Below are 22,023 nucleotides of genomic sequence, written 5' to 3' on the forward strand. Positions count from 1 at the left end.
AAGTCTGTGTGGTTACCTTTCACATTCTTCCTTTAGGTAAAGGAAAAATACCTTATTTTTTTCTTAACATACTTGATACTATCAAATTGTTTTGAAAAACACATCAGTGTTAGTGTTATATTAACCTATGCTGGGAAGTGTTTTCACTTAGATTATATGATACTTGGGCCTATTTTTATAGAAGTAAGAAATTTGAACTTAGAGAATTCTTAAGTAGCTTCTGTATTTTGCTTAATATGTTACCTTGGGAGCTTTGCAAGATTTTGGCTTACTTCATTAGCTTCTCAGTAGCCCATAGTCAGTGAAAAGTCAGAGTTGACTTGTAAAGGGTGGAGCCTAGCCTATTACTCATCTGCAGTATGTGACACGGAGTCAAGCCTCTTTTAAGAGGAAGTTAGAATATAGTGTTGTAGATTTTTATAAACCTCAAAAATTCCTTTTGAGATAAAGATCTCCTTATTCCCTCTTAACCTTTTTTGTTTCCTCTTCATGCCTTTCCTCTTAAGGCTTATATACACAGACCTGTATATCAAGATTGGGGGTGAAAAATGCTTATATTAACATTCCATTAATACATTTAAAGTGTTAACAATAACACAGTATAAACAACTTACAGAGTGCTTTGAAGTGAAACATGCTTTCATAAATGTTATTTCATTTGATTGTCAAAAGTAGACAATTTCAGTGTTTACATAGATAAGAATTTAGTGTTTGGGAAGGTAACAAAACTAATTAGTCAGAGTTAAAAGTTTAATTTCATCATTTGACAACCCTATACCTCCAGTCTAGTTAATCTTCCAGTGGGAGAATGGAAACTAAAATGTGGGCATACTTACTCCTACTTCATTACATATTGCTGTAACTGTGATGTGATCATCAGTCCTAAAGTAACCACCCTTAACATATACAGTGTCATTTGTTCTAGGCTTATGGAGAAACTCCTTTTATTTGAATACATACATGGTTTAGTCAATGAGGGCTGCAAAAGAACACTTATAGAATATAAAACAAACAGATATAAAATAAGGTCAAGACCTATTATAATTATGAATACAGATGAAAGCCATGTAAAAAATTAACCAGTATACATATTTTTGTTTTAAATGTTCATTTTAATGTAGCCCCAATTTACTCTTTACATTATAATATGAGGTATGACACAGATGGTGTCATTATATTAAATCATCTGGTGGAGTTGAAGAAATTGTAGAAGTGCTGACTGCCAAGTTGGTAATCGTGTTAGATTTTGAGGGAAAAAATATTAATGACTAAGATACAGATTTTAAAAAAGGGATAATTACTTCCAAAAATTTTCTTGAAAACACCTAATTATGCTCAGTGCTGAACAGAAAGGTACATTGGTTCAGTTAATGTTAATGGCTTGACAGAAAACATTTATGCATAAAAATATGTATAGAATTATAGAGCCATCTGTTAAGTCCTTAGATATATTCATGATATAGGTGCTGTTAAGAAAGGAATCACAAAAGGAAAAATAATTTATCTTTCCTTTAGTTATTCAGAAAAATTGAATTTTGTATTATGGAAGAAGCAGTGGTGAGTGAAAAACACTATTAAAACATAATGTGTACACACATAAAGTGTTTACTGTTTGCCAAGCACTGCTTTATGCTCTTTAAATAAACTATTCATCTAATCCCCACAAGTTCGCAAATTTAATTAATCTCTGACTATGATATATTTATATGTAAAATTGATTTTAGAAAGGCTAGCAACAAGATGGAAATAATATTCTAAGTAACAATGACATGAGAGGTAAAAGTAAGTTTGACCTCAGCATAAAAGTATTCTTATGTTTTCACTGTTTGAGGGTAAAATAAATATGCTCATTATAATCAGACATCAAGTCAGGGATCCTTTCAGTGAGGGATTTGATTTTACCCTACTTAAAAACTAATAGGTGAGCCTGTTGCTGACTCGTGGATATTGGCAGAAAACACAGCACTCCTGGGTCAGAGACAAAGGACTTTATCACTCACAGCAGAGCAAGCAGCCTGAACATTTGCATGTCTGTGTTGGTTCCCATTGCCCTCAAATCCCATTGAGACAAATAAAATAGAGGGTCCAGATGATACCTGCATGTGCAGTGAATTACATTATAGGACAGGAAACCTGAATTTAAGGAATTTGAATTTTTAAAAATTGACAATAAGCATGTCTTACCTTTACTCTAGAGAGAGAAAAAACACTATCTTTTTCTTTCAAAGCTGTAAGTAAACCTGCCCTTTGCTGCAAAGGGAGATTCTATTTCATTTTCCAAGGCTGTTCTTATATAATCATATTTGAAAAGATAATCCAGAACAAAGAGCAGTCAGTGTTTTTGCTCACAAGGAATGCAGAAGTACATGAATGCATGTTAAAAATTTTAATGGTAAGTACTAGAAGAATAGAAAGAACATATAACTTTTACACCAATAGAAGGGGGGTGTGTGTGTGGAACTGTAATGCAGGATGTCGAGCCCAGAGATCTCGACTGCTCATTCAAATAAGCCGGAAAAATGCAGGGGACTGGATGGAGCAGACACAGCCTTTATTGCTCACATTACAGGGAGCATCGGCAGAGGCAGATCAACAAAACAGGACTGCACCTCCCTGAGTCTAAGACTTATCTTAAGGGTCCCAGACAAAGGGGCATGTGACACATGTAAAGAGAAAAGGTCAAGAAGGGGTCACACAGGACAAGAAGTCTCTCCCAAATGGAGATAAGGAGGGAATTACAATCCATTTCCAAAGAAATACACACTCCTTCTGGCTGGGGGCCCTCCAACCAGCCTTCCATTATGGGGGTTGGGGGAGCGCTGTCCAGTGTGACCCCAGAGGAACAAAGAAAAATCAACCAATCCTAGAAAAACTGAACTTACCTAGAAAGTATCTAAGGAATATTAGATCGCCTAATAAAAAATTTCCAGATTTTTTTTTAAATTACCTATATGCTATTCATAAAGAATGAACAAAAATTTAATAATATTGTTAGAAAAGAAAGAATTATTGAATAAATAGCCCTGAATACAATTAGGTAACTACATGGAAAGGAGGTAGGAATCAAAGCTCAGTCCTACATAATATATGAAAATAAATTCTAGATTGACTGAAAGATTTTAATGTGGTTGACATATTTACAAAATCCATCTAGGAAGGAATTCTTGCAGAAGTTATAAAAAGTACAACACATAAATTTTAAAAAGAGAAAATTTGAATTGAAGAGTGGTACAAAGGAGCCTTACATTCTATTGATAATATATTAATTTGATTTAAAATATTTTTAAGCAGTTGTGGCAAAATGTTAAATCTGGGTAGGTGAGTGCATTGGTGTTTTATAAATGTGCTACTGCACAGGGTGAGTTAATTATTCAATACTTTAATAATTTTGATAGAATAGCTTTCTTTTATTTATGCTTCCCTCTCTGCCATGATCCCCTCCTTTAATTACTGGGGCATTTTGTGTAACCTCTTGTAAAAACACTTCAATACCAGCATTATTATGAAAGTAATATTGATTATTAAATGTAGTGTGTTCTTAAGAAGCATTAATAAGTTGTGTGGATGGGAGAATGTCCAGTACAAGGCAAGTGCTGCTCATCTCTGACCGCAGCCACTGGATGTCTGTAGCAGTTCCCTGATTGTAATGAGGAAATACACGTATGAAAAATGACTCTACATATATTTCCAAATACCTTATAGGGAATGGTTCTGTCACCTTTGAGAACTCTGGAATAAACAAAGATAAACGAAGGGACAGAAAGTATATCTTAACTTGGAGAAAATTCCCTTTTCTACAACTATTCTTTAGTCACAGAGAATGAGCAAATGAAAGATATTTAACAAAGAAAGTTAAATTGTTAATAGGAAAATTGTATTTTGAAATCTTTTATCCCGTTTTTTGTTTGTTTTATTGAGTTTTGTTGACCTTTTTCTTATCTGTGGATAACATGAAAATGTTGAAGCTTTTTAAATTTAATTTTGAAAACGGACTTGGTGGGATTTTTTTGGATTTGATATTTTTAATATTGAGATTGTTGACAATTAATAGTATGAGAGGTGTGAGGAAATGGTGATTTTTTTGTAACTTTTTTATTCCTATCATCACTTACTTTTAGTTGCATTTCATTAGCTTATATGTTCAATGTTTCTTTTTTTATCCCTTGAATTATTGTCTTCATTGGCTTACATTTAAAATAATTATTTAGGGGGCTTTCTGTACTTCTAACAATACAAATGATGATTCATCAAGGGGAAGGGTGGGCATTTGGGTAATAAGATCCCAAACTGAGTTTCTGGCTCAACAACTAATCCTATCGAAGTAAGCCTTCATTAGTCACCCATCATTGAAATACAGGCTCCCATTGCAGGAAAGACTGACATTTCTGGCTTCTTTCCATTTCACAGAACTGAATCCTGAACACTGTTGAAGCTTGAATTGTTAGGGATATTGTGAACTGAAGTGATGCTTAGATTATATATGTCATGCTAGTTATATGATTCACATGTAAATAGGGTGAGTAATGTATACTTGGCTAAATTGAGGCCAGGGTGATTTTTATCATTTTATCTTGGTTTATGTTTCTGCCTCTGAAAGTATACCAGGCCTCTGAGATGAGAACAGGAAAGTATGCTTCTTTATTTAAAAAAAAAACAAAACTGTTCTCCTGAAATGCTATGGTGAGCATTCAACATGTAAATTTTGAAAAGTTGTCAGGTGGACCTTAAGAGAAATGATAAGGGCTGTATCTCAGTATAATCTCTGCTTTTTGAACCTACTGTCACTGATAAAAGGTAGAGCAAGTAAGTTCAGTGATAAGCAAGTAGGCTGGCAAAATCATTTTCATTTACCTGTAATCTTAATGGATGTCTATGCTACTTAAAAGCTGATCAATGTGATTTTCAAATTATATTCAGATGAGTTTGTACTAACAGAAAATGTGAAAGGATTGCTCAGAAATGTACATGTATTTAGTGTCTGTTTGCTTTATTTATTTGTTCATTCATTCCTGGCCTTCATGTTACTGTTACATAAAGAAATTTTACATTTGAGAGTACTGACAATGAGCTTTTTAGATTTTATGAAGGTGTAGTTACAGGATAAATTAGGAAAGTGCATCTTATTTAGAATCTTTTCGTAACAGTAGTCCTCACTAATTTGTCCTAGTTTATTTGAAGAGTGATAGGATGCATCCTTTCATCCGGCTGCTGCTATGGTGTCCCTGACATTAGCCCTAACCCCATTCTACTGACCTTGGATTTGTTAAGGTCCTCGAATATGTATGACTTGTTGAGCCCTCTTTCTTACAATGGAGCTTAATTGCCTTTCAGAAAGGGCCCATACCTTCAAAACCAAGACCTGCAGTTCCAAAAAATGATAAAGTAATATTTTGGTAACTTTTTTCTAAGAATACCTACATACAAGTTAAATATCCAGCAATTCCTTGGTTTAGTAAATCTTTACTTCAGTCATTCTTCCCACTCTGTTCCCTATCTAATGTATCATTATATTAATTGAGAGACAAATGAAAGGAACTATATAGCATTATGCAATAGTTCTCACAAACATTTTGGTCTCAGGACCCCTTTCCACTTTAATTTTAAAATTATCAAGGATTCTGAGATCTTGTTTGTGTTGGTTATATCTAGTAATATGTACTGAGACATTTAAAGATTTATGTATTAATTAATTTAAAAATGACAATAAAAAACCATTGCATATTAACCAAAATAATGTGTTTTCCTGAAAAATGTTTTCCAAAACAAAAAAAAATGAAAAGTGATATTGTTTTATATTTTTGCCATCTCTACTTAATAGAAGAGAGCTTGATTACCATATCTGCTTCTGGATTCAACCTGTTATGATCCATTGTTTTGGTGAAGTGTATGAAGAAAACCTGGCCTTCCACAGCATGCAGTCACTTAAGGCCTTTTCAGACAGTGGTAGTTTCTTAACGCTTATTTGCAATGGACAGCCTAGTCATATCAATGAAATTTTCATACTCTGTTACATTCGAATTCATCAGTGTGTCTTGCACTTTGAACGGCTCCTTTACCCATAGATACTTTTGTAATGTCATGCATCAGTCACTTGGAAAATAATGGTTCGCTGAATTTTATGTAGATCTTTCAACTATGAAACAACTATAAAACATACATAATATCAAAAAATCACATTCTTTAATATCACTACTGATCTCATCCAAAAAGTCATTAAGTTTTAAGAAGCTGCTAAGCTCAAAGGTGGCAAATACCAGTTTTCTAAGATTTCAATCTTCATTAGACAGCTAGAAATTTTTTTTGAAGTGACATGCTCACTTCATTCATTTTTGTAGAAATGTCTGCCTGAATATTTATTTAGGTCTGAGAAGAATCAGTTTACATGTCATTGTTGGAAATTAAAAAATGTTGTTTCTTGAAAAAAGCACCCACGTTAACTCATAGTTCTAATGATAGTCCAAGGGCTTTTTCTCAAGACAAACGTTATACTTCAGTACACAGCACAGTTGCTTCATGCATACTCCTCATTTTGTCTCATGAACCATTAAAAAGATATTAATTAAATTAATAATTTTTAATTCATCAAAAGGATATGACTCATATTTTAGTGCTACTACCTTGATTTGTGATAAGGTGTCAGCAGTTTTATCCACCAGTGATTTTGTAGCATTAGCTCAAATAATATAGTAAAAAAAAAAAAGTAAAAAATCTTAATGTTATGAAAATAGCTTTGAATTCATGGACTCCTGAAGGGTCTTGATGATCTCCAATGATGTGTGACTATAATTTGAGAAAACAAGTATAGAGAGTAAGTACTCAGGTGCTGATGTCAAATGTGCTAGGGTTCTAATTCTGACTCTTCAGCTTATTAGCTAAATACTTAAGTTACTGTCTATTGTGCACAGTCCTGTTATTGTTAATATTGATTGTAATAAATCTTACCTATTCATAGAATTATTGTGATGATTAAATGAGACAATAATATAACCTGTTCAATACAATTCCAGGTACAAAACAAATGTTAGAGGTTAACCATTATTGGTGTTGTTTTACTTATTAGTGTCTGATTATGTTCACTAATTCTTTGATTATATTAGTATGACTTACATTTATAAAAGCATTCTATCACAAGCTCTCATGGATATATTATTTTGCTGCCTCAGTTAATGAATACTTTGCCAGAGGAGATATGATGCTTACAACAATAAAAACTTTCTTGTTTGTGTGAGTTGGTGAGATTTCTACTCTCTACTTTAAATTTTAACCCTTTTTTATTTGCTTGTTTTTTAAGTTACTTTTCTATCTCCTAGAAAATACTGCATAGCATGTTTTATAGTCTTAAATACAAAGTAAATTAAAATTTTGTTTGAAATTTTTGAAAAAATTTTATTGTACTCTATGAAATAATTCAAAGTTATTCTGGAAGTTTAATTAACCCTTCCCAGAAATGATAGTGTGGATCTCAGAAGCATTAAATTGTCCAAGTGATCTTATTAATTTCTACTTTGCAGTTTTTTAATTCAATATTATAAGTCAAGGTAAAATAAAAGAGAATGATATGTTTATGCAGCTAACTTAGTTTTTATTTAATGCTTTTTTAATATTAAGAAAATAATTATTTGCAAAAGATGTAACTAATATAACCTTTGATATACAAAGAAAAGAAAATGAACCATTTACCATTGGGGTCCAATGGACCTTTTAAATTATGTTTATATGTTTAAGCCATTTTTAAAATAATTTGCAGCAGTAGAACAAAGGCATAGTAAAAAATAACTTAATTAAAAATTTTAGAAATGCCCTGGGCAGTGTGGTTTAATTGGTTGGAGCGTCTTCCTGTACACCAGAAGGTTGCAGGTTCAATCCCAGGCCAGGGTATTTATGGGAGACAACCAATTGATGTATGTTTGTCTGTCTCTCCTTTCCTCTCTTTCTAAAATCAATAACTATATTTTAAAAAATTTTAGTAAGAATTTCAAGATAGCAAACTCAAAATATTATTCCATATATTCCTGTTTTAAAAGTGTATGTATGTGAATGTGTAATAGCCTTTGAACTTACTGCCCATCTGTCATGCATAAACCTGGAGCACATCCATCTTGTAATGACTGCTCCAGATTTCAAATACATCTCTAATAGGTTCCGGTTTATTCCTGGTTCTTCTTATATGGTCAAAACACAGTTATTAAAACAAAACATTTACAAGTCTCGTAACTTTGTTGGAAAACAGCTATATTTTGTGTCCCAGAAGTATAAAATATTTTCATTTTTACAATTATGAACACAAATTAGAATGATAAACCTAATGGTTTTTCTTTTTAATCACCTGTTTACTTCTAATGACTTTGTAAACACACCAACCTTTAGCATTTGTCTACTTAGATTGTATCAAATTTTGTTGCAGAAATATCATTTCAGAACTATTCTCACACATCCTTTTAGCAAAATAGAATGGTTCCGGTTTATCTATGCTATGAAGTCTTTCCCATTGAATGTCTAACTTAATTGTGTACTCTGATTCTTGGGTTTGAGGAACTTCATCTAAGATGTCATCATTTGAGCACTTGCACTTTGAAATTTTGCTTATATAATCAACATTACCATTTTACTAGAGTTTAGAATACTACTACCAATCTTTTTTTTTTATTGTTCAGTTACAGTTGTCCCTCCTCTTTCCCCATTGCTCTCCCCTATTACCCATCTTTAGATTGGCCTAATATTACGAAGCATCCTCTGTTGATTTTCTTCTCTTTGCTAGTGGGAAATGAAAAATTCCAACTTTTCAATGTGTTTATGAAAAACTTTTAATAGAGAAAAACGGATGGTGATGTTGTCTTCATGTATTTTATATCTTTTTTGAAAAACAGTGTAATGCTGTAGATAACACAATAAAAAAAATGAAAGGTGGTGTAATAGTGATGATTTATTTTAATACTGTGCCATCCTTTTATGCAATTGCATCATGCTTCTATTTTTTAATCATTTTAGTCTTCCTAGTTGGGAATAATTGAATGTGTAGCTAAGCAGACAGTAATAAATAAGGTATACAGAAAATAGAGAATCTTAAAGAATTTGTAAAGTAGAAGAAAAAGATTTTATATAAGAATATTCAAAATTTTGTGAATTCAGAGTAGCTGAAATGGAATTAAGGAATGTTGATTTTGAGAGCCAGCAGGACAATAAATAATTTAGCCTTGTTAGGCTATGCGTAGCTTTAAATGAGTTTACCTCAGCCTGTAAAATAGCCTTTACAATTCCGAGTGCTTAGGATTCTTTCTCTCTCTTTTTTTTCACTACCTTCCAATCCTCCCACTCCTAACAAAATTTAGGTATGTTTTGTGAGAGGGCTGCATGAGGCTATCTCAGAACTTGGAGGTTTTAAAATACTTTCCAATTACAGAAGCTTCTGGATTGTTACTAAGAGTGATCATTGTAACTTCTATACTGATGTCTGATATATCCTCTGCCAGGTGTTTAAGATCCATTAGCTAATCTCCACAACTATCCTAAACATTCAAAGAGATAACGTAACTACAAGACTGCAATTTCCAGAGCTTCCAAATTTGAAGAAAATATATGGTGATTTCTACTGCTTTGAAAACTTGCCAGTTTTTAGACATCCGTTTCTTGAATGACTGGATGTACATTTCTTTAATGCAAGGATTATTGCAGGACATCAATGTAGGTCAATTTGGGGCTTATAGTAATTTAAATATAAAAATACTTCTGATAAAGTAAACATAATATATAATATGCTCATAAGAGGGTAAATTAATGAAATCAATTAGAAGGACCTCCCTGTTTTGTAATAATTTTGTAATGATATGTATAGTGAGAGCACATAATATGTTTGTGAATGAAAATCCACTTGACAAAAGATTCACCGAGAGTTTATAAGAAATATTTTATCTTTAAATCTTTTTTAGTTTTTATACATTTATAAGTTTTTAAGCCACAACTTCTGCTCTTCAAAATCAAAATAACAATCCCCCAACCTTTATTTTTCTTCTGATATTTAAGATTTTGACATTACCAGCCCATATGGGAAAAAACACCCTGAATACAAAATATTGTTATTCTTTCTTGATATTGCTAGGGGGCAGCATTTACTCAGCTGACTCTTTTAGCAGCCTAGCACTATGCCAAATCCAGCATACATAATTTCATACTCTAGAGAATAATCCGTGCATTTACAACTTCTTTTTTATTAGGTTTCAGTTTTCAACTTTAAATCAGAAAATAGCTAATAGTGCCTCTAACTTGGTAAGACTAATTTTATATATTTTTGTATTTGTAATAAAAAATATTTCATTATTCAATTGTTTTTAAAAAATTAAAATCTGAATCTGCCTAATAGTCAATATTATCTTATTTTGCTGTTTTTGTGGTATCAGGCTATATTATGAATATATACAACTATTTTAACAAATTTTTTAAGATGAAATTATCAATTAAGATTTTAAAAATACTAAAAAAGGAGAAATATAGAGAGAATAAATAACAGGTTTTACATCCTCTCAGAATATATTACCTATGTATTTGCCTGACTTTAATTTAGTTGGTTAAGAGGTGACTTGATGATCATCTAGGAGTTGTTATATATTATATTAAAGAAATTAATTCAGCTTGAATTAATACCTTTCAAATACCATTAAACATGCTTCATTTGACTTATTTTAGTAATTATTTTCATAATTGTCAAATTATAGGTATACAATTTAAAATTTCAAGTTTTTTTAATACTTTCAAGGATTTAATATAAAGGATTTTTAAATCTACTGACCAATAGAGATTAATTAGTTTTCTCATTATTTGATTCTTATTGAAAACTCTTCAAGAAAATGTGTAATTTCATGATTATTTGTATCTTTTAATCTATTCCTTTTGGTTATCTTCATTATATATTTCATTCATTCTTTCAACAAGTATTTGAATGCCTATTACAAGCTGTACATTTTCCTAGACCCCAAGTACATCAGTGAAAAAACAGTCAAAATCTCTACCCTTGTTGAACTTACCGTCTAGTGAGGGACAGACAATAAAGAAGATCAATATACTACATGAGATATAGTGGTAATTCTAAAGAGGAATAACAAAAAACTAAAGCAGCAACATGGTTATGTGCTCAGGTGCAGAGGGATCAAATTTTAAATATGGTAGCCTAGGGAAGTCTTACAGAAAAGGTGGTTTTTGAATAAATGCTTTAAGGAACTGAGGGAAAGAGCAGTCCAAGCAGAAGCAGCAGCAAGTGCTGCAGCTCTGAGGTGGAAGCCAGGATGTGGAAAGGGCAGCCAAGAGGCTGTGTGACTGGAGCCCAGTGAACAAGGAGGTGACGTGAGAGGTAATTGGAGGGCCAGATTACATAGAGCCTTACAGGTCAGAGTTGGGACTTCTGCTTTTATTGTCAGTGGCAGAAAGCCACTAGATACCATTGAGCAGAGGGGTGGCACATTCTGATCTCAGCGTTTTAACAAGACCGTATTTGTGAGTTTGTTGTCATTTTACTGTCATAGTTTTGATCTTTTTCTTAGATAAGTCCCTTTAACATTTTAAATAAGGACTTTGTGATGATGAACTTTTTTAACTAGACCTTACCTGGGAAGCACTTTCTCTGCCCTTCCATTCTAAATGATAGCTTTGCTGGATAGAGTAATCTTGGATATAGGTCCTTGCCTTTCATGACTTTGAATACTTCTTTCCAGCCCCTTCCTGCCTGCAGGGTTTCTTTTGAGAAATCAGCTGATAGTCTTACGGGAACTCCTTTGTAGGCAACTGTCTCCTTTTCTCTTCCTGCTTTTAAGATTCTCTCCTTATCTTTAATCTTGGGTAATGTAATTATTATGTGCCTTGGTGTGTGCTTCCTTGGGTCCAACTTCTTTGGGACTCTCTGAGTTTCCTGGACTTCCTGGAAGTCTTGTTCCCTTGGCCAGATTGGGGAAGTTCTCCTTCATTATTTTTTCAAATAAGATTTCAATTTCTTGCTCTTCCTCTTCTCCTTCTGGCACCCCTGTGATTCAGATGTTGGAAGGTTTAAAAGTTGTCCTGGAAGTTCCTAAGACTCTTCTCATTTTTTTTGAATTCTTATTTCTTCATTCTGTTCTGGTTGAATGTTTATTTCTTCCTTCTGCTTCAAATTGTTTATTAGAGTCCCAGTTTCCTTCCTTCACTGTTGGTTCCCTATATATTTTGCTTTATTTCACTTTACAGAGCCTTCACCTTTTCCTCCATTTTGTGACCATACTCAACCAATTCACTGAGCATCCAGACTACCAGTGTTTTGAACTCTGCATCTGATAGGTTGGCTGTCTCTTCATCATTTAGTTGTAGTTTTTCTGAAGTTTTTATCTGTTTCTTTGGGGCCATATTTCTTTGTCCCAGCTCTCCTGTTACATTGTAAGGGGTAGAGCCTTAGGTATTCACCAGGGTGGGGCAACTGACATAGCTGAGTTGTGGCACTGTGTGTGATGAAGGGGTCCAAGAGGGAACAGTGCCATTTGCTTTGCTCTTGGCCAGCTTTCAGTCACTTCCCCCGCTACCCACAAGCAAATTGGGCCCTTCTAGTGCCAATTCCCGGGTCGGTGGATTTGTGTATGTTCTGAGACCCTGTGTGTCTCTTCAACGAAATCTTCTGTGAGATCTGGAGTTTCTCCTGCTGCCACCAGCCCCACAGGGTTTACAACCAGAGGTTTTGAGGTTTTCTTTTCCCACGTTGGAACCATGGATTACGCTTTCTCACTCCCCAGTTTTTCCTCCCAGTTTGTCTGTGTGCAGATGTGGGACTGCCTGGACCACCAGCAGCCGCCTCGCCCACCCCATCCTCCAGCCACTGCCTTGCCGCGTGTCCTTTCTGCCTTGGCTGCCCATCTCTGCCCCCCAACCAGTCTGAGTGAATATTTCTTCTTTAATTTCTTGGCTGACGGACTTCAATACAGTTTGATTTTCTGGCAGTTCTGGTTGTTTTTTGTTTTTAAATTTGTTGTTTTCCTTCTTTTGGTTCTGCAAGGAAGCAAAGCATATCTACCTTCGCCTCCATCTTGGCTGAAAGTCCAAAACTATTTTTTATTTAACCTCATATTTATAATTTCTGAGTCTCTTCATTCTTCTACATTGATACAATTTCATCTTGTTTTATTTTCTTTCTTCCTGAAGGACTTTCTCCAGCATTTCTAGTAGTGCAGAACTGCTAATGAATTCTTTCATCTTCTCTGTGTGCTGGATTCTTTATTTTACTTTTGTCTCTGAAAGATATCTGCTGGACATACAATTCTAAGTTGATAGGTTAATGAGTTAAAAATTTTTTCCTCCATTGTCATTTGTTGTGCACTATTTTCAACAACAACAAAAACATTCTTATCGTTGGTGTCTTTTTTCCTATAGCTAAATAGTAATATTTTTCCCTTTACCACTGATTTTGAGAAATTTGAATATTAAGAGCCTTGGTATAGAGTTCTCCATGGTTCTAGTGCTTCAGGCTTTTGAATTTGGTAATCTGCTAGTGTATAGTTTTCATTGAATTTGGAAAATGTTCAGTTGTTATTTCTCCCAATATTTTTTCTGTTCCCTCCCACATCTTCTTTCTTTTCTAGTCCCCAATAATATATATTCAGCCACTTAAACTTATTTGATGAACAGAACATGTTTCTTTTTTCTTTTTTTTCCCCATTTTTGTTTTATTTTGGATACTTTCTATTGTTTTGTTTTCCAGTTCACTGATCTTTTCTTCTGAGTTGTCTGATCTGCTATTAATTCTATTCAGTGTATTTTTTTATCTCAAATATTTTATTTTCATCTCTAGAATTTTGATGACTTCTTTTTATCTGCTTTGTTTCTACTTAACATGTTCAGTCATTCTCTAGCTTTTGAATATGTGGACTACAGATATAAAAAGTGTTTTAATGACTTTGCCTACAGTTACATATATCTGTGTGTGTATATGTATATGAGAGATCTGTCCAGGAAAAAGTCCAGCCATTGTTAATATAACATTGTTAATACAATAAGAGTTTACATGACATCTGTGTAACCTGGCAGCCAAGTGAAGTAGACTGGAATGTGCATATGTGAACAATGATGACTTCACTGCACTAGTCAGTGGGGATGGTAGACACTGTTGACTGAGCATGTGTACTGTGTGGCCATCACATTCAAAATGACTGAGTGAGTAAAGCAATGGATCTGCATCAAGTTTTGCGTTAAGCTTGAACATTCCTCTGCAGAAACTATTCAGATGATTCAGAAGGCCGTAGCTATGGGCAACTGGTGATTGGCAGCTTCATCATGACAGTATGCCCATTCATGCCTCACATCTAGTGCAGAGTTTTTTAGCAAAATATCAAATCACCCTGGTGACTCAGCCCTTCTGCAACTTCTGGCTTTTCCCATAACTAAAATCACCTTTGAAAGGGAAGAGATTTCAGAAGCTCAATGAGATTTGGGAAAATACAATGGGGCAGCTGATGGCCATTGGGAGAACTGTGTGAAGTCCCAAGGTGCCTACTTTGAAGGGAACTGAGGCATCATTGTCCTGTATACAGTGTTTCTTGTATCTTGTATTTTCTTCAATAAATGCCTCTACTTTTCATATTAAATAGCTGGATACCTTCTGGACAGGCCATATATATATATATGATTTTGGTCTGCATTAGGGATCTCCTTTTTTTGTTTTCCTGCTGCTTTGCATCAGTGACTTTGGTTTCTTTTTTGTTTGTTTGTTTTATTTATTTATTGGAGTCTAGTCCTTGTGAATTTTGCCTTGTTGGGTATTGGATATTTTATATTCTTGTAAATGTTCATTAGGGATCTCCTTTTTTTGTTTTCCTGCTGCTTTGCATCAGTGGCTTTGGTTTCTTTTTTGTTTGTTTGTTTGTTTTATTTATTTATTGGAGTCTAGTCCTTGTGAATTTTGCTTTGTTGGGTATTGGATATTTTATATTCTTGTAAATGTTCTTGAGCTTTATTTTGGGATACAGTTAAGTAACATTCAAATAATATGATCCTTTAAAGGCTTTCTTTTAATGTTTATTAAGGGAAGCCAGGCCAGCATAATTTGGAAGCATAATTTTGCCCCATTGCTAAAACAATACCCTGATATCTTGTTTATTACAGGGTTTTGTTATTTTGTTTTATTTTTTTATCTTGGCTGGCGATCAAACGAGCTATTCCTAGCTTTGGGTGAGCTTACAAGTTTTCCCTCTGACTCTTTAAGTGGTCTTTTCATTGCTTTGTGTAGTTTCCTCATATGCATGTCCTCTTCAATAGATGAAAAAATGGATTTAGTTACTGAAGTAATTCAGAATGGCAAACAATTGACTTTGATCAGAAGGGCAGAGGAAATATAATTGATGTCAAGTCCTTAAAAGAAATAAAAATTGAATATTAGTGATGAAACTAATTTCTAACTTTATTTTTAAATTAGGCTGAAGAGTTTGGATTTTGTTATCTTTTATTGTTTTCTATAGCCCATACCCTTTACACTGAAGTCACATACCTTTGTATGCCTCAGTTTTCCCATTGCCATGTAACTTGAAGGACTATGTGTCAAGACATATAAATGATGACCTTGTGGAAAGCAATGGCTTTATTTCACATACAGTACTTATTTCAGTGTAGTATGTAATTATACTTATGGGTCTTGTCTGGCATTTTGGTAGCATAAATATTCAGTTGTGCGCCATACAAAGGCATATGCAGTTGTACTCATAAATTCATAATTTATAGCTGGTAAAAGAATTGCATATTTAAACCCAATAGGTTGTACAGAAATCTTTCCCTAATAGAAGGCTATATTGACACAGAAAGTAAAATAAAATAAGAGCTTTTTCAGATTTTTTCATACATTATTATTGTTTTTTGTTACTTGCTGTTGACAAAGATTGTTCTCTAAGAAATTAAGAATGATCTCTCACTTTCATAATCTCACCAAATTAATTGAAAGTGCGTGCGTGCGTGAGTGTGTGTGTGTGTGTGTGTGTGTGTGTGCTCGTTTATTTATTTATTTATTTTTAGAGAGAGGGGAAAGGATGTAGAAAGAGAGGGAGAGAAACATGTGTGAGAGAAACATAGATTGGTTGCCTCTCACATGCCCCTAACTGGGGACCTGGTCCACAGCCCAGGCATGTGGCCTGACCAGGAATTGAACCTGCTACCTGATTTCAGTCCTTTGCTGGAATCAAACCAGTAATGTTTTCTTAAATTTTTAGACAGTAAAGTTAGGAAAATAAATTTGCCACCCAGCTAAAGAACCAAATCATTTCATTCCTAGAAGTTATTACTTTTAGTTTGTTATGAAGCTTCCTATTAATTTAGAAAGTCTTAACAGAAAGCATTTGCTTTATAACACCTCTTAATGAGATATTTTGGACATTTATTAAATATCTCATTGAGTCTCAAAATCAGTAAATGTAACTCAACACTAATGAAGACCATTTAATCTCAAGAATATTTTTGTACAACCTGACAAGTACACCCTTGAAATTAGCACACTGGCGTTCTGTTTGGATTAAGCATGATCTTGAAATGTATCCTTTGATGAAATGACATTCCTTTGAATAATCCTTGGCCTAAAGGTCATGTGCAGCTTTTGTATTATTTAATAGAGTGTATGTGATAATAATTATAATTATCTACATTATATTTCAATTAACAGAGTAGACAAAAACAAAACTTTATTTACCATTCAGTTTATTGATAACCATTCTAATTATGTCTTTTATGTCCTCTTCACCCATCTGTCTCTATTACCTTGTTCCACTCATAGCTCTATGCCATTCCTTGGTTTCTCACCATGTTCACTCGTAAGTATCATGTTTCCTTTTCTTTTGATATTGTATGGGCAAAAGTTCAGCTCCATTATTCTGCAATATATTATATTTACAATAGTATCAGCAGATTTAATTACATAAGCATCTTTACATAGTTCTAATCTAATAGAGTTGGGTAGAAAAGAATATCAATTGTTCTGACTGCTGAATATAAAAAGAAATATTTTATTGAATGAAAACCTATTTCACATTTGCAACATTCGTAAAATTGCAGCCCTCTATCGAAAAAGAAATTAATGTTACCTATAGTAATTACATAAAGTTTTAGAAGGCAACTTTTAAAACCATCAGGCTTAATTTTTAGAGATTCTCTAATACTCTTACTATTTCATAAACTAGAATTCCTCTAGAAATTATATTATGTGAATGTGTAATACTTTAACCAATTACAAATATTAGTACAGCCCTCTTCCTGCTTACATATACACACATGATAAGTGAAATATAATATTTGAAGTAAATATGTATTCATTGGCCTGGAAAGCTATATACAGTATTGTTAAATTTGAAAAATGCAAAAAAATAGAAAATTGCTAATTGGATTTTTTAATGTGAATTTAATAAAACAAGTATTTAGAGTGTATAATAGAAATGAAACAATACTAAAGTTCATCTGGGTGAATAAACTGATGAGAATAACTAACTGGAAGATACTAGGAAGAAATATATTGTATGGAACAACTACACCAACATTCATATTGAAGATTAGAAAATGTCATCTGTTTGACCAATCTGATTATCAATTTTTTTAAGATTTTTAAGAAGCAATAAATTTACAAAGCCAAATAAACATTTTATAACAACAGTTTGGTAGTACATGTTCTTAAATAATAGTTTTGACTATAAGTTAATGGTCATCTGTCTAGTAAAGTAGCTTGTTACTGTTTTAATTTTTGTTATTTTGTTTTTTCTTGTAATTAATTAATTTATATTATGTCATTTTACAGATGTATTTCCATTGCACAAAATTTTTCACCTCTGGGATACCTTGCTACTTGGGAATTCTTCTTTCCCATTCTGTATTGGAGTAGCAATTCTTCAGCAGCTGCGGGACCGGCTTTTGGCTAATGGCTTTAATGAGTGCATACTTCTCTTCTCTGATTTACCAGGTACTGATATAAATAAATGGAATTACTAAATGAAATTTAATTGTCAGATGAGACCTTGTACCAATTTACACAAATAATCATTTGAGTCCTCAGAATCTATTCTACTTGCGCCTCATCATCCCTCGCTGGAGTCTCTCCCTTGATTACTGCCTCTTCTGCTGGAGCGGCATTGCAAATGCAAAATTGGGTCATTCTATCTCACTCTGTTTTATTTTCATTGATGCCATCAGAGGGGTACAAAGGTGGAGGGCAGTGCCATATTATCCTTTTTGCTTAGGACAGGCCTGTTTATCTTCAGCTGGTAGAGAGTAAAATAAAGGCCATATGAGAATATGTTTGAGAATTTATATTTACTTTCTTTCTCCTATTCATAGCTTTTTTTTATTGTTGTGCAATTGCAGTTATCCCCATTTACACCCCCCTTATTCTCCCCTGTCCTCCCTACCCCTGCCTCCCACATTCAGTTCTCCCCACTTCCCATTGTATTTACAATGGATCCTTTATACATGTTCCTTGATGACCCTTCCTCTTCTTTTCCCCATTATCCCCCTCCCTTCTCCCCTCTGATTACTGTCAGTTTGTTCTTTATTTCCATGTCTCTGGTTCTATTTTGCTCATTTGTTTGTTTTGTTGATTAGGTTCCACTTATAGGGGAGATCATGTGGTATTTGTCTTTCACCACCTGGCTTACTTCACTTAGCATAATGCTCTGTAGTTCCAACCATGCTGTCATGAAGGGTAGGAGTCCTTTTTCCTTTCTGTTGCGTAGTATTACATTGTGCAAACGTACCACACTGTTTTGTTCCACTCATTCACTGATGGGCACTTAGGCTGTTTCCAGCACTTGGCTATTGTAAATAACACTGCTATGAACATTGGGGTGCATAGGTTCTTTTGAATTGGTGTTTCAGGATTCTTGGGGTATAATACCAGCAGTGGAGTTTCCAAGTCAAAAGACAGTTCCATTTTTAGTTTTTTGAGGAAATTCCATACTGTTTTCCACAGTGGCTGTACCAGTCTGCATTCCCACCAACAGTGTACTAGGGTTCCCTTTTCTCCACAACCTCACCAGCACTTTTTTGTTGATTTGTTTATGATAGCCATCCTGACTAGTGTGAAGTGGTATCTCATAGGGGTTTTAATTTACATCTCTCTGATGGCTAGTGATGCTGAGCTTCCTTTCATATGTCTCTGGGCCCTCTCTATGTCCCCCTTAGAGAAGTGTCTGTTTAGGTCCTTTGCCCATATTTTAATTGGATTGTTTGTCTTCCTGGTGTGGAGTCATGGGAGTTCTTTATATATTTTGCAGATCAAACCCTTGTCCAAAGTATTATTGGCAAATATATTTTCCCATACAGTTGGCCCTGGCTGATGTGGCTCAGTGGACTGAGCGCCAGCCTGTAAACCGAAAGGTCACTAATTTGATTCCAAGTCTGGGCACTTGCCTGAGTTGTGGACTGACTCCCCAGTGAGGGGCATGCTATAGGCAACCACACGTTGACGTTTCTCTCCCTCCCTTCCCCTCTCTCTAAAAATAAATAAATAAAATCTTTAAAAAAAAAAACTATTCACAGCTTTGTGCTAACAATGTGACAAATTTAAGAAAGGGAACACTGTCCTCTTGGAAGGGCAAATCACAGTCCAGGGAAACCCACATCTTGCAGTGCAGGATAGTAAGTTAGGCTACGCATTGTATTCACAGGGGTTTGTAAATCTGGGAATTAAATGCTTAAAGTATAGAAATATGGAATGCGACTATGATCTAAACTTTGATATTATGGCTGAAAATGTGAAAGTAACATGGTTACCTAGAATATAACAATCTATGGAAGAAAAAAATTAAACTAAAATGTTTTTCAGGTAGAAGAATTCTACTTTCTTCAAAGAGCATTTCATTGGCTTCAGTCCTGCTGAGTGTATCGCTGGTCTCTATATTTTCAGGCAGGCACAGTGATTGCTGATAATAAACACTTAAAATTATCCAAGAGATAAATTTGCCTAAAAACCAAAAACAAAAGGTACATTAAGATTATATATTTATTAGGCATTCTAAGAGGAATAATAAACCTACTGCCTGCCTACACTGATTTTTCTTTTTAGTGGATTATCTGTACCTAGACCTCTACACTTTTTCTGTTGTTGGAAATCATCCTTTTTGTGAAAATGACAAAAATGCTTAAATTTGTTCATTTGTTTAAAACTTTTCCTCTTCCCCCAAAATTAAAAGTATCACCATCAACTTTCTAATTTAGCAAATTTTAATTATTATTTCTTAACGAGCAAATAGTAGTTTAGTTCTTATTTTTTTTTCTGGGGGAATCTCTATGAAAATCAAGTTATCTGTCTTCTTTTCTTTTTTTTTCTCTTTGTGGTGTTGAACAGTAATAAAGCAGCTAGTTCTCCAAACTAGGAATACTGTCTATACCCTGCATATGTTTTCCTGTCATTTCCAACTTGTCAAAGTAAACAGAAGATGATTTATTAGGATTAAATGAATTTTTCTGGTCAGTCCTCAAAAACAAAAAAAATATACGCGCACGTGCTCACATACACACATGCACTAGGAATGCTGACTGTACATTTTCCAGTCAAGAAAATTTAATGCTTTTTCAGTTTTGTGCATAAATGCTCCAGTTAAACACTGCTGAAAGAATCTGTTTTCATATAGTATAAACAGCTTAGTGGCAACTATTTGTTCATTAAAATCATTATTTCTCAAATCAGAAAGTAAGAATATATGTTTCTTAGGACTGACTCATTGAAAAGGTAAACTCTATTAACTTTTGAAAATAGGATGCCTTCTACTGATGTGAACTGCCCTGCTGCTCAGTGCCATTATTCTGGCTCATCACTTACTTGCTCACTACATTTGATTCCTACTGGGGAAGAAAACTGTGTATAATAAAAACATGACTTAAAACAGCAAGGGTTTAAATGCAAGCTTTGTTCTTAAGTTTCATTTTATTTTTTAATCAAAGTGCACTTATTTAGAATGTGTTTCCTAAATAGACCTAAAGAGATGTCTTTTAAAAATCATATTGAGTCCCACCACAGTGCTTGATGCTCAAAGGAACAGGAAAGTGGACATGGAAGTCCTAAAAAGTGAATACCGATTAGCACGCCCACAAACACACTGATGCACCTTTTTAAGCAAAGTGTTTTGTGATGTAAGCTTGCCACATAATTTGAAAAAAATACACTTTTTCCTAAGTCTACAGAAAACGAGAATTGGTAGGCTAACTCTGTATTTCACTCTAATCATCGGGACAGTCTTTATAGAGAAAGATAGATTAGAATTAATCATTGGTTTGAAGTTCCTAAATATGTTGTAGTTTACCGAATCCCCCACTGAACTGAGTTTAAAAGCATAAATATGCAATTTTTAACAAATAAATAATTAAAGAACAAACTTAACTGAATTCTTTGCTGAAGCAGATTGATAAATCCACAGTTCAAAGTAACTATTACCAGTAAAATGAAGGAAACACCATCCTGTTGGTAACCTTATGAGCAAAAGAGACTTTTAAAAAAATTGTCCTTTTTAGCTGTTTCTTTCTACAAAAAGAGGCCCAGGAGCCTAGTGCCTAAGAACATGAAATGTAGAGCCAGGTCATCTGAGTTTCAGATACTGGCTCTACCACGTGCAGTGGTGTGACCTTAGGGATATGGCTTAAACCTCTTTGTATCTATTTCTTGATTCTAATTATATGAGAATGGAAATTGTACCTACCTCATAGGATTGTTGTATTAAATAAATCAGTATATTACACAACTTAGAGTAGTGCCTGGCAAAGAGCAAGTGCTATGTAAGTTATTACTAATGTTGTTATCATTATTATTATGTTTTTCCTCACTTTGTCATTCTGTCATGATATGCTTCCCTGTTGGTAGTATAAACACAGCAATCAGCCCATTTGGCTTTTTCTATAAATCATTGACATAGATAGATATCAATCATATATATTTCCTTGTTAGCCAAAGCAAGTGAGGAATTACTTAAGATGTCACATAAGCCTTCAATTTTAAGTGTATGTTATGACTAAAAGAATCTCTCTTTTCATTGCTCAGAGACAGCATAGTTTGTTGGCTAGAGA

General features: G+C 33.9%; 1 protein-coding gene across 1 annotated transcript in view; it reads left to right on the plus strand.

Annotated features, from left to right (window-relative positions):
• The window catches only part of TBCK (TBC1 domain containing kinase), a 173,375-nt gene that overhangs the window by 80,162 nt on the left and 71,190 nt on the right, over window positions 1–22,023 (plus strand). The window contains exons 21-22 of the mRNA XM_054591648.1: window positions 16,757–16,793; window positions 17,768–17,929. Coding sequence (XP_054447623.1) covers window positions 16,757–16,793; window positions 17,768–17,929 — 199 coding nt within the window. The remainder of the gene's footprint in view (window positions 1–16,756; window positions 16,794–17,767; window positions 17,930–22,023) is intronic.

This window comes from Pteronotus mesoamericanus, unplaced genomic scaffold (genome assembly GCF_021234165.1).
Source record: "Pteronotus mesoamericanus isolate MK-2021 breed Mesoamerican mustached bat unplaced genomic scaffold, CSHL_Meso_final scaffold_232, whole genome shotgun sequence".
Taxonomy (NCBI): Eukaryota; Metazoa; Chordata; class Mammalia; order Chiroptera; family Mormoopidae; genus Pteronotus; species Pteronotus mesoamericanus.